Source organism: Grus americana, chromosome 9, assembly GCF_028858705.1.
Source record: "Grus americana isolate bGruAme1 chromosome 9, bGruAme1.mat, whole genome shotgun sequence".
NCBI classification, from domain to species: domain Eukaryota; kingdom Metazoa; phylum Chordata; class Aves; order Gruiformes; family Gruidae; genus Grus; species Grus americana.
The window spans coordinates 11,895,528-11,908,072 of record NC_072860.1 but is presented as its reverse complement, the minus strand read 5'-3'; the positions used below and the strand labels follow the sequence as shown (position 1 = coordinate 11,908,072).

Here is a 12,545-nt window from a genome sequence, read left to right as displayed (position 1 = left end):
CTTACTTAGCTTCAATATCACTGAAACTTCAGAATAGATCTGGCTTTTAGTTTGTAATGAGAATACGTACAGATAACCATTCTTGTACTGTTTTGTTGTAACTGGAGCTGATTGTCTGGGGTTTTGTAAATTTAATGCCCAAACTGGCTTTTTAATGTGACTGGCATAAGTGATTAGGCAACGTATATTCTAGAAGAAACTACAACTCAAAGTTTACAAAGTCAGGTGGTTCAGTTGGCTTACTGTACTGTATGATATTTGACCAAAAGGCAAAATTATAGGAGTGGATTATAAACCAAGGCTTAGATTATGAAGGGAGAACCTTAGTGCAAATAAAGCAATCTTTGTGTCCCGTGTGCTTTGGGTTCTAAACCTGTCTTTGTGCAGCTTCATTTCAGTAGAAACCAGCTAAAGAACAAAAAGGTTGAGTTTTATGTTTCTCTATCTGTGTGGTGCAAGCTGTCAAACAGCGATTGGAAATGAAGAGAATCTCCGTTTTAGAGGCCATCTGTGTAGGTTCTTTTGTCTGAACCTGACAAGAGGTCATGGCAGATGGTGGGGTCACAAAGTCTGGCTTCTTGAGCTTGACAAAATGTGTTCATAAAGCTGGAAGAATACCAACTGTTCATACTGGCTGAAGAGCATTGTAGCAAAAGACTGTAATAGTTTATGGACAATACCTTCTGGATCACTAAGCTTGACAGCAAATAACTTGTCAAAGATGAAACTAGTTTGCTTATCTATAAATGGGTTAAAGCTGCTTAGCAAATGTGTTCTTAACTATGTTTTATTTGAGTAAATTATTGTAGAGCATCTTAAAGCAAGACAGGGAGGTCAAACTGCATCGTGAATTTTGGCCGGAGCTCCAGATGATGTATTTGGAGAGTTTGTGTGGAAGGAGGAGGAAGGTGGAAAAAGAAAAGGCACGTAGATCCTAATTTTCAGACACAATGCAAGGATTCAGTATTTGTTCTTTGCTCTGACCACTGTAGCTTTATGGCTTTTCTGTGGCTCTTCTTCAGGTTTCAGGATTGCTACACAGATCCAGTAGCCCGTTTCCCCAGGGTGTGAATAGTTATCTCTCTGTAGTGACCTCTCTGAAGGCAGAGAAAAATGCTTCTTATTTTCTTGGATGTTTTGTTGTGAAGCTAAAACTTACAAGTTTTCACTGGAGAACGTCTTAGGGGATAGACAGAATTGTGTGGTGTTCACATGCTGGAGTAACTGCTTAATTATGGCTGCAATAAATTGAGGCACCAAGGATGATAAATACAACTCATTCAACAGGAAATGGAGAACACCTCTAAGTTGAATACAATGTTTTTCCACTAACTCTACTAACAGTTGAATTTATATGATATCTGAATAAACCAAGACATTTATAGAAACATCCTAGAATTTAAAATTCTTCTGGATTGTCCAAAACCATTAATGCAGTGATGGTAGAGGTCCCTATTACCTCTATGATACTACTGAAACATTTTTGTCACTTTTCTAGAAGGGAGGTGAAGACACTGGCCGTTCGCAAACTTTGCGTCGGTTAAAATACAGAAGAAATAGCGTGAATTGTAGTTGCTGAGTTCTGCTGTAAATGGTCATGACTCATATTTGGTATCTAGTTTAGGCATCTTCTAAAAGATTTTGCTGAATTGATTCCACACTTGAAAGTGTTAACAGTTCTCCTTCTCTTTATACATCCAAGTGCAATTCAGATGTTTTTTTAGTCCATTTATTAACAGCAAGTAGTACTTATAAAGTACTTTTGAAGTACTTAAACGCTTTGTCAGGTTAATTCTATCTTTAAAATGGTTTGTGCTGCCAGCATTGATTTGTAACTTGTTTTCTTCTGTTTTCATTGAGACTTCTAGAAACTTTGATTTAAAAAATAAGTCACTAAGTATTTCTCAGTATACCAAAATGTTTGTCTTTTCCTGTAATTCTAATATTATAATTCTAATTACATAGGGTTAATAAAAAAGTGTGAAAGTACGAAAAAGATTAGTTTGAACTGGAATGTTTTTTCTTGGATATTTCCTAAAAATACTTAATGTTTGCCATGTGTGTGTATATATATATACACATTTCATAGTATTTCCTACTTTTTATCAAGATCTTTGGATGTCTGCAGTGATGGAATTAGAAGGTTTCTCTGTTGTTGGAGGCTAAAGACATGATGGAAAGAATTAATTCACTTCCAGTTTTTAGGATCAGTCTGTATTAGATGCAAATAATTGCATGGGTTTAATTGCAAGACTTCAGTAATGGTATGAAATGCTTTGTTAGCACATTAATATAGTTAGGCCTCTATGTAAGTTGGGCCTTCATACATAAGATTACATCTCTGCCTATTCCAAGCAATGTACATTTCTAATATCCATGCAGAACCTGACTATTGTGATTGATTTTATCAAAAAGTAAAAAAAACCTAACTGTCTTCTGGAGATGTGGGGTTTCAGATAGATAACTGAAAATGTATTTTAACTTATATGTTTTATTAACTTTCTTACAGGATGCTAATTTTAAAGATTCTGTGAAGATGAAAAGGGATATCTTATGGTTTTACGGAATATAAAGCAATATTATCTGACATGACGGCAAAAAATGTAAGTGTAATTCTACAACATGCATTACTTTTTACATTGACGTGCTGCCAGTCACTTTGAGCTTTCAGAATTTGAAAGTCTTTGTGTTTGATTTCTTGTATTTGTCCATACAAGAAATCAAACACAAAGACCTTCAAATTCAAAAATCTTGTCCGATTTTTATACCACAAATGTGTACCCTGTCATCTTCTGCAGTATTTTGGTAAATTTAAACTGGTTACAATATCTTTAAGGATATGGAGTTTATTCAGCTATAGGTCAGGTTGATAGCTGGGCATTCCTTTATGCTGTTTCTTTATTGATCCTTGTAGGTCCCTTCCAACTTGAGATATTCTCTGAATCTGTGATTCCTCTAACATTGCTCCAAGCTTATCAGAGAGCTTCTCATTTTGTTGAAGCATCTCACCTTTGCACCAGAGTAAAATCCTTCTACTGAGTGTGAGTCTCAAAAGTCAAGAAAGAACAGAAAGATGGCATATTTCTTTACTAATGTCGGTACACTCTTGATTTCTGGAATACTGAGGGCCTCCCTGTTTGTTCATCTGCTGCATTAACAAGCCTGTAGTGTGGTGTCTAAAGGCTCCATATTTGATTCCTCTGTCCTGAGTTCTGAGAGAGCTTATGAAACATCTAACATCCTGACCTTAATTTTCTGCCTAATTAGCTATGCTTCCTGAGGTACACAATTTGTACAGAGAACAGTTCTGATTAAGCTTGGTACTGAAGGAGTGGAGTATGACTTTGGGCCCTGGGCAGTTTACTTGTTGGCTGCCTTTGATAGGGCATCCTGCAGTCTAATTAAATCTGAACAGGTTTAGGATCCAACATGACTAAAGAAGTACCCCAGAATAAAAGTGCAGGTAACCCTAGGATCGCTCTCTGTTCAGTAACTGCAAAAGCTTTTGTGCATATGTGCTTAGATTGATGCTAAGGACATAGTTTGATTAAGTGAATTCTCAAGTCTCAGAAATTTCTTTTCTGTTGGCTTTATTAATAGTTTCATTTGGTGTGTAGTTCCAGGTAAGGCTTTCAGATGTCTTATGTTTGACTGATTGAAGCTGACCAAGCCAGAAAATAAATTGATGTGTATATGCAAAGCCCTTTGACTTACTTATTTCATAGGCCATATTCAACTGTAGTATAAACAGGTAATTCTGCTGATGTATGTGGAACAGCTGCACAAATCCAAATCATTTGTGGATTTGACCTTTTGTTCAATGCAGTCAAAGGATAAATACCAATGCCAATAAAATCCGTGGAGTGTTGTGTGATAGAGTCATGGAGTGACATAGGTTGAAAGGGATCTAAAGAGGCCATCTACTCTGGTGCTTTGCTTAAAGCTCTTTGACACTTAACTTTAGAACCGAGTTGCTTGGTGCTTTGTTCAGGGCCGTCCAGGGCTTTGGGTTTTGAAAACATCCAAGGACAGACATATGACATTCAGTCTGGACAGCCTACTCTTGTGCTGAATATAGAAATAAGGTTTCGGTTTTGTTTACTTTAATGCAAGGCTATAGTTACTGTATAGAAAAAAAAAATTTTTATGCATGCTTTGAAATTTTGCATATTAAACTATGTAAATCTAGTTAGTTAACTAATGTTTATGGGTTTATTTTTAAAAAAATCAGTTACTGTGGCGTAGTTTAAAGTAGAACTCAGTTTTCATGTTTGTTAAGTATACCCATTCAAAGGATTTGCAAAACAAATAATAGTGTAAAAACAAGGATGGTCATATGCTTTTTGTCCTTATTTGTAGCACTTCTTCAGGATTTCCCAACCTTAGTTACTCGGAACTGCACACTCAGGCCAGTAGTGTCAGCCCTAGTGTTTTCTGTTGCTGTTAGAAGGCCCAAGAATGCTGCTGAATTTGCAGAGTTCCAGGGTTTAGCATATGTCTATGGGTCTCTGCAGCCTGAAACCTGTTTCAAATTTAAGGTTAGTATATGTCTGTTATACTGTCTGAAATATTTTAATGATCTGCAGAGTGAGTTGAGGGAGAGAGCTTCTCTGCAGAAGCATTTCCATCTTTTTTCTTTCTGTTTGAAGCCTCAAGGAAAGGGAACTTTAAAGTACTGGAATTTGGACATCATCTGGGAAACTCTTAAAGGGCACACATCTTTCACCAAACATGTACACATCAAGAAGCTGTCACCTCTATGTTCTGAAATCACTACCCCTCAACTGGGACACAGTAGTCTAGGGATGTTTGTTCTCCTAATGCATCTCAAGAACAAAGTGCGGTGCGCTTAGGCTAAAACGTCTTTGCATCTCACATGCATAAGCCATGTTGAGCAACCTTGTCTCCAAGGAAGCTTGCGCTTCAAGCATGTGGCAAAATGTTTCCACAGATTGTGTATGTAAGATGAATGATGTTGCCCATCACTGTATTTCCTTGCTAACTTTTTGTTTATCAAGCTGGGCTCACTGCTCACTTTCTCTAAATGCAGGACACTTTCTAGTATCTGATTGTGGAACATTGCTTATGGGTAATTTGACTTGTCTTAGAAAACAAACCCAGCCAGAACAGCTACGGATAATATGTTGAATGGATTCTCTTGGAGATGAGATGTTTACGTGCTTACCACACACATTGTACCCAGATGTAATTTAAACCGCCCTGTCATAATGGGTTATTTCATTCTTTGTTTATATCATAAAATGCATTTTTCTTGCCTGTTTTGTACTCCCATTCCCATCTGTCCTTTAGGTAAGAAGACACCAAAACAGTATTGAGAAATGGGGAAAAAATGAGCAAATACTCATGGTAAACTTATTTTTAGGACAAAATAAATGACTCAAGCAGATTACTTAAATAATCTGTTAGTTTTGAGTGTCTGATCTGAATTTACATGCATGTCACTGCTTCTCAGAGGGTGGTTGTCTTGTCATAGATGAGGTCAGTTAAATGGCTGTAATAGTGCTCCTCTCACATGTCAATATGGAGCAGTTTGTTTAACTGCTGAAGTTGGTCAAGGGGGCCTTAAGCAAACCTTAACACCTGTCTTACACAAGAAACTCTTCAAATTCCCAAAAGCAGTGGGTGGTACGGTCTACAGATAACAACATGGTGTGGGAAGTCTCTGACGTTGAAATGGAATACTATAAAGTTCTTATTCTGCTGCAGTATTGTAATATTGCATCATGCTTTGTTGCTTCTGAGGGTTTAGTTATGATAATTCTTCTATAAGAGAAACATGCCTTTAGATCTGCCACACTTCTCATTTAAGTCCTCATGAAATTCAAGTTTGTTTTCAAACTCTTCTAAACTTAGATACAAAGATTATAAAATTGAGAGAAGTGCTCCTGTTCATTGGATGCTCTTTATAAATGTGTTACTAGGACCATCATCATGAAAATACATATTTCTATGCAAACCAAAATTCTGCTGTAATTTTCTACTATTTGGATCACTGAAGTACAGGATATGCACAAAAAAAGAATCCAAATACTTTGTTACATTTCCTTAAATATTGAATCAGTGTAGTAATCTAAATCGTTCAGAGAATTACATGTAAATGTTTGAATTTTTATAATGGCTGGAGAGTCATCTTGGGCTCCCACTGCATATCTGTATCATCTTCAGTGTTTAATCGAAGCACTGATATGAATCAACAGGGAAATGTAGTTGTAAATCTAGAGCTGAAGGTTCAATTGTGAACAAATTGCAGTGCTGTCTTTGGAGATGTTCATGGGAATCATAATTCTTATCCTTTCTTTTGGAACAAGTTACGGCCCTTATATCTAACACTTGATATTTATCCCTGTGGCTCCTCTGTTTCTTCTCTGAATTAAAATTCTCTCCTAGTTGTGGTGTTCTATTTCTTGCAGAGGCAGGGATCCTAAGGAGAAGCTGATACTGTTATTTATTGTGCAAAGGCAGCAATAGTATGATACAAGAGTGTTGGCTCTTCATCTTGACTTTGCAGTCGTAATGCCCTTTTGATGCTATTTACTAACCTTTCCATCCTCTATTTTAAAGATCTCCTCAACAATACATTTTCAGTGTCAGGAAACACAGTGACCTCTTACCACATGAGCTTTATTTGCCACCCAAGCACCTGGGGGGAGAAATACTAGAATGCTGCTGTTTTCTATATGGGTCTGCTACCAAAATGCAATAGGAGACGTTTTGCGTTTGGTTTCATGTCTTGCTCTTCTTTCCCCTGCTCAAATCCCGGCGTTTCTGTTCTCGTCCTCCCCAGCCCTGCTGCATTGCCTCTGCACCACTGCCACCTGCAGGGGAAAAAGGGAAAACAGAGAGGAAAAAATGAGACAAACTTGCTGTGTTTCAAAAGTAACTTCTGGTGATACTGTAGTCTGCAACAACCAAATCACTTGGTTGCCCATTGGAAATAGTGTATGACTGTCTAGTTGGGTGTGACAGAGAAGAGCAAGTCTGGTAGAGAAAACGTTTGAGATAAATTGATGAACAATATTGAGCATCTCTACAGGCTTGTTTGCAGAAGTACCTAACTTAGCTCATTTAGGCAGTAATTTACGATCAGGGTAGTGCAGCAACAGTTAATGTTCGTATGTTGCTCCTGATGGTGAAAAAATCTTAATAGAAGTAGCTTCAAAAAAGTCTGTCACAATGCTGTGTGCACATTTTCTCCTTCAAAACCTACTTGCCAAATACAAGGTCTCTAGTGGAATCAAGTGATTGAATGCTTGTAATAGGTATTTTTTGTTCTTGTGTAGTTTATTTTAGTGTTCTGTTACTACTATTTAATTTATCTGCAGTCAAATGATTCTCTAATTTGATATGATTAAAATTCTGTGAGTGACCCTAGCATACGTGCCATTATTACTACATACATCTGTAAAATAAGGCAAATATTTGATCCTTGATTGTATGCTTGTTTTCTTCTTGACTTGGATACTGGAACCCTTTGTCCCAATTATTTACAGAAGTACTCAAATTTTACAATTTAAAAAGAGATTTTATAGTATTTAGTTTAATTGCCTACTGCTCCAATGGAGCTCAATCCCTTGGTGCTTATCACAGCTTCCATCCTGGAAGCAAAATGAAATGCTTTGTTGAACAGGGGTTACTAAGGTGGTGCAAGCATAAACGCTCTGAAACTGCAGAATGCCTTATCGTGGCTTGCTGTTGTTGGGCCCATCCATTGTTAGCTGGGATCTGAGGGACTTTTCATCTCTTCTCTCCCTCGTCCAGGAACAGTGATCTTGCATTTTTCTATATTATCTCCACCTTTCTATGCTTTGTGTACATGCCAAAATCTGAGATGCACCATTCTATATATGATGTAAGTTTTCCACGTCTCCGGTAATTTACCCTCAGGGTAAATCAGTTTATCTCTGAAGACTGGGGAATGTATTTAAAATGCATCAATAGTCACATCTCCTCAGACCTGTAGACCGTGTAGCTTAGTAGGGAGAATACCGGACATCAGGCAGATTTCTTCTATGTTATTGATGGCAGCAGCTCTATTTGACTTGGAGGGGACAGTGACCTACACCATAATAGCTAGAATGTGCTGCTTGGGTCACGTATAGTACAGTATCAGAATGTTTAGGGGGTTTTTAGGTAAGAACTTAGTTAAAATTAGAGTTTGTCTTCATATATATGCAGTAAATGTCTTGGATCCTTTGCTTTGAATCTCATGCTCTTGTTAGATTCTACTGTCCATAGGATTCTGATGTTTCAGAAATGCAGAGCAGATTACTTTCATAATACTGTTAGTTGCATACTAGAAAACATAGAAAGGTTTATCATATTTTAAGACTTTGAAAATGTTTTATTCAGGTTGGTGTGACTTCCACAAATGGAGACTTGAAAGGATTTATAGATCAGAACCAGAGTCCAACAAAAGGTAAGAGAATTCTATTTGTATACATAGAAAAGAAGCAGACATTGACTTACTTCTCTCTTATGTTTACTAAATTAGTATTATTGCTGATTTCACTGCATATGGCTGATTCAGTTTTGGGAGACTCAGAACTTAATTGTTCAAAATGTATTTCATACATCCATACTGGTAGATGTTTTGTTACTGACATGCAAGTGTTGCCGATCTTCAGGTTTTTCAGAGGGGAAAAGAGAGTGTAGTAAAATTAATTAGAGGACAAAATAAGCCCTTTTTTTCTTTCCTTGATGGTGAATATTGTGCTGAATTTCCTAATTTCCACCCCCACCCTTAAAGTTCCCAGACTCTCTTGTAGTCTAGATGAGAGAGAAGGTTAAGCATGACTTCATGGTCAGTGATATCTCGTGGTACTTTTATAAGCGTTCTGGACAATTGACAATAATAATTACGTTTTGTCCTTACCTGTTTCATCTTACCATTTCTAGATTAATTACTTTTGACTCTAAAACAGTGTGTTGGCAGTCAGAACAGCAATAGAATTCCAATAGTATAAAACTGCAATCCCTTATCAATATCAGAAGACTTGAGGATTTACAATTCAGGAAACGCTTTGATCTACCTTTCTAAGTAAATACTGTTTTGCTGTTACCCATTGCAATAAACAAATGCATGTACTAGGTGGAAGAATGATTTCTGGCTTATCACAACAGTGTAAGTGCATCAGACATCAGTGTCTGGAAAAATGAAAGAGTCTAGACAGAAAATGTCTAGAGCTACAATATCTTCCTAGTTTTCTAAACTATGCAGAACATTACAGACTTGTTTTAGGCCTTTGAGAATTAATTTATTGTGCACTGGTGAGATAATTGCCCTTTGTGTTTCATTATTTTGTGATTATTGTGTCATGGTACTAGGGAAGAAGACTAAAATAAGTGCAACATAGAAGAATAGAAGTAAATAATACATCTATCATCCCAGAGGCAAAATCTAATAAAGACTGGGATTAGGGTGGCTGAGGTATTATTACTAACAGTAATGTCCTACACTTTTAAAGTTATTCAGTTATTCTCTGGACAAAACAATTGCTTGTCTCACAGAAATTATTTGGAAATGTTGCACTTATTTTTTTCACTCACGTTTTCACTCAGTCTTTGACATAGTGGATTCTTAGTTGTTACACACAAATTGTTCAACCATGGCAAGCTGGGCTGACTATATTTCATTTCCTTATCTGAAAGTACCTGGCAGACTTGTGATTAAAATTATTCCTGTAGGAGACCTGCATTTTAATTCTCCCAGACAGAAAAAATTGGCCCTGGTTCACATTCTTTAGTGAATCTCTTGGGTTACTGAATGCAAAGGGGGATGCCTCCTCTCATGTTTGGGAGAACAGAGCCTTGGGAATAGACCTGTACATCTGTGGTAACTGTTCTTCTAGTGTTTTATCATGCATTGTGCCTGTTGGGAGAAATTCACGGTTATGCTCCATGCTAACAACACTGACACGCTCCTGGGTGTAGGCAGAACTTTGGTTCCTAATAAAGTTAATTGGCAACAACTAAGGTACTTCATTATTTAGGCAAAATCCTGGTTTAAGTGGCAAGATGTCTTGGTGGAGTCGGCCCATTCTGTTAAAATTACTAAGTATAATAGTTCAGGTTAGTTCTTAAGCAGGTATAATTAGGTTTGTAAATGAGTTGCACAGTGACAGTTCAGTTATAGTTTTGGGGTAATTGTTTCAAGCTGTGAATGAATTAAATCAGACACACTGTAGAGTTCATGTTGAAAATTAGTATGTGTAACCAGGAGAATTTAAAATTTAATGTTTGGGAGACATTCCCAATCAATAAGTTAAACACTTCCAGTTTTGTAATCCTGTTATGTATATTATAAAAAAATGGAAAATCAAATCTTTTCCCGCTGATTCCAAGCAGCAGGCACATCTGTATTACCACCTGGTCGCTTGTCCCGTAAAGCCACCTCTCCTGCCTTCTGTGCATCCATCCACATGCATGTCCACGGCTTTGAGGGCTCTGTTCCAGTTTAAGGAGTAGTCCCAAGGCTACCTGATCTGCTGAGCGCTGGAGTTGCCTAGGTATGAGGCCCTGTAATAAAATTAATATTACAGATCAGATATTACTTGCAAAATCATTTTAGGACTCAAAAGAAGTTGCTGAGAAGCTGTTGCTTCTCAGCTGTAAATTTAATGAGATGTGGTGCCATCAGGTGAGCACTCTAATTGAACATATCTGGAATGAATTAATTTGTTACCTTCTGCAGTGACGGGTGAAGGGACATCATGTCCTGAAGATTCCTTTGAACAAAAGAAGATACATGGAGAACTCCAAATTTGAAAGCAGGTGCAGATTTAAAAGATTTCTACTTGATCTGTGCAGTTCTGCAGAACAAGCTGAAGTGTGGTGGGCTGGGGCAGAGGAGCCATTGCTGCCCACCCCACTGGGCACCCACCAAGTGGGGCAGAACCGGACCGGCCAGCTGCCAGAGTCACTACTCTGGCAAAACACCCTGTGCTTAACACAAAACAGTGTTGGCTGCTGTGGGGTTTTCTGTCTTTGCTTTGCTCCCACTGAGGTTTCTCCCCTTGAGACTCCGTAGCTGGTGCAAAATCTTTCTCAACTCCTTCAATTTCCAGGTGTTGCTACCTTGGCTGTACTGCAATGTGAGACTGGCTGAATTAGAATTGTTTGTTTAAATTTAGGACTATCAGCGTGGATGGCAATATTTACAACTGCCACGTGGAAAAGGAGAGGCTTTGTTAAGGCAGGTTTGAGACTCTGCCGCACGTTCTGCTCCTGCACAGGCCGCCCCGCGCCCTGCCGCCCCCCGCGCGGCCCGCCGCGTGCTTCGCGTGCGCTTGCTCGGCACGCGATTGCTCCCGCCTTGCCCCACGGCACGGTGCCCTCGGGTAACAAAGGCAGGCGGGGGCCGCCATCTTCTGCGGCCCGGCGGAGCGGGCCCGGCCGGTCTCCCCACACCCCTGAGACCCCCGCTCTCTGGCTTTCCTAGTTTAAACTGAACGGGGAGGGGGGGGCGGTGTGTGCGCCTGAAAGAGGCGCGGGGGATCGCTCGGCGGCGCCGCCGGCGGGAAGCACAGTAAATGGGCTGCTGACTGAACCCGGGAAGCAGGAGCTGAGACTTTTTACAGTATTAGAGGAAACGTGCACTTGAAATGCGCAGTCTGTGTGTGGTATGGCAGAGGGGTGTGCTGCCAACCAGGGGGACCTCGACAGGCTGGGGCTTACCGGCTGGATGGCAGCTCTGCAGAAAGGGACCTGGGGCTGCTGGTGGGGAGTGAGGTGACTATGAGTGTGCATTGGGTCCTTGCCACAAGGAAGGCTAACGGTATCCTGGGCTGTATGGGGAGGAGTGTTGACAGCAGGTTGAGAGAGGTGATCCTTTCCGTCCACACCTGGAGTGCTGGGTACACTTACGGGGCTCCCCAGTGCAGGAGAGATGTAGGTGTAGTGGAGAGGGTCCAGCCAAGGGCCATTAAGATCAGGAAGGGATTGGAACATCCCTCCTATGAGGAAAAGCTGAGAGAGCTGGGACTGTTTAGTCTGGAGAAGAGAAGGCACAGAGGGGAGCTTATTATCAATGTATATAAATACCTGAAGGGAGGGTGCATACAGGATGGAGTCAGACTCTTTTTAGTGGTGCCTGGTGACAGGACCAGAGGCAGTGGGCACAGAGTAAAATACAGGAGGTTTTCTCTGAACATCAGGAAACATTTTTACTGTGAGGGTGACTGACCACTGGCACAGGTTGTCCAGAGTCTCCATCCTTGGAAATACACAGAAGCCATCTGGACATGATCCTGGACAACCTACTCTGGCTGATGTGCTTGAGCAGAGGGGTTGGACAAGATGACCTCTGGAGGTCCCTCCCACCATTCTTTGATTCTGTGTGCAGATTTTTGTTACGTGGCTTGTTAAGTACATATTTTACCAAGAACAGTTAGTTTAGGGGGCAGGAGGGGTTATATATGAGTTAATGTTTTTCATAAACTTGACAAGTTGGGGTTTGATCAGAATTACTAGAGTTACAAAAAACCAACAGGAAGGCTTGGTTTTGGGGAAAAAAATTCTTACCAAAC

The 12,545-nt window shown here is 39.5% G+C and overlaps 1 protein-coding gene across 7 annotated transcripts in view; it reads left to right on the top strand.

The window, feature by feature from the left end:
• Positions 1-12,545, top strand: part of TFDP2 (transcription factor Dp-2) — a 53,946-nt gene that overhangs the window by 9,937 nt on the left and 31,464 nt on the right. For 5 of the 7 annotated variants that reach the window (XM_054834676.1, XM_054834675.1, XM_054834684.1 and 2 more), the window contains exons 2-3: positions 2,510-2,603; positions 8,371-8,437. In XM_054834676.1, the coding sequence (XP_054690651.1) occupies positions 2,589-2,603; positions 8,371-8,437 (82 nt within the window). In that variant the 5' untranslated portion in view covers positions 2,510-2,588. Of the gene's footprint in view, positions 1-2,509; positions 2,604-8,370; positions 8,438-11,376; positions 11,795-12,545 lie in introns of those variants that run through there. The other 2 variants (XM_054834682.1, XM_054834681.1) reach the window with 2 other exon arrangements.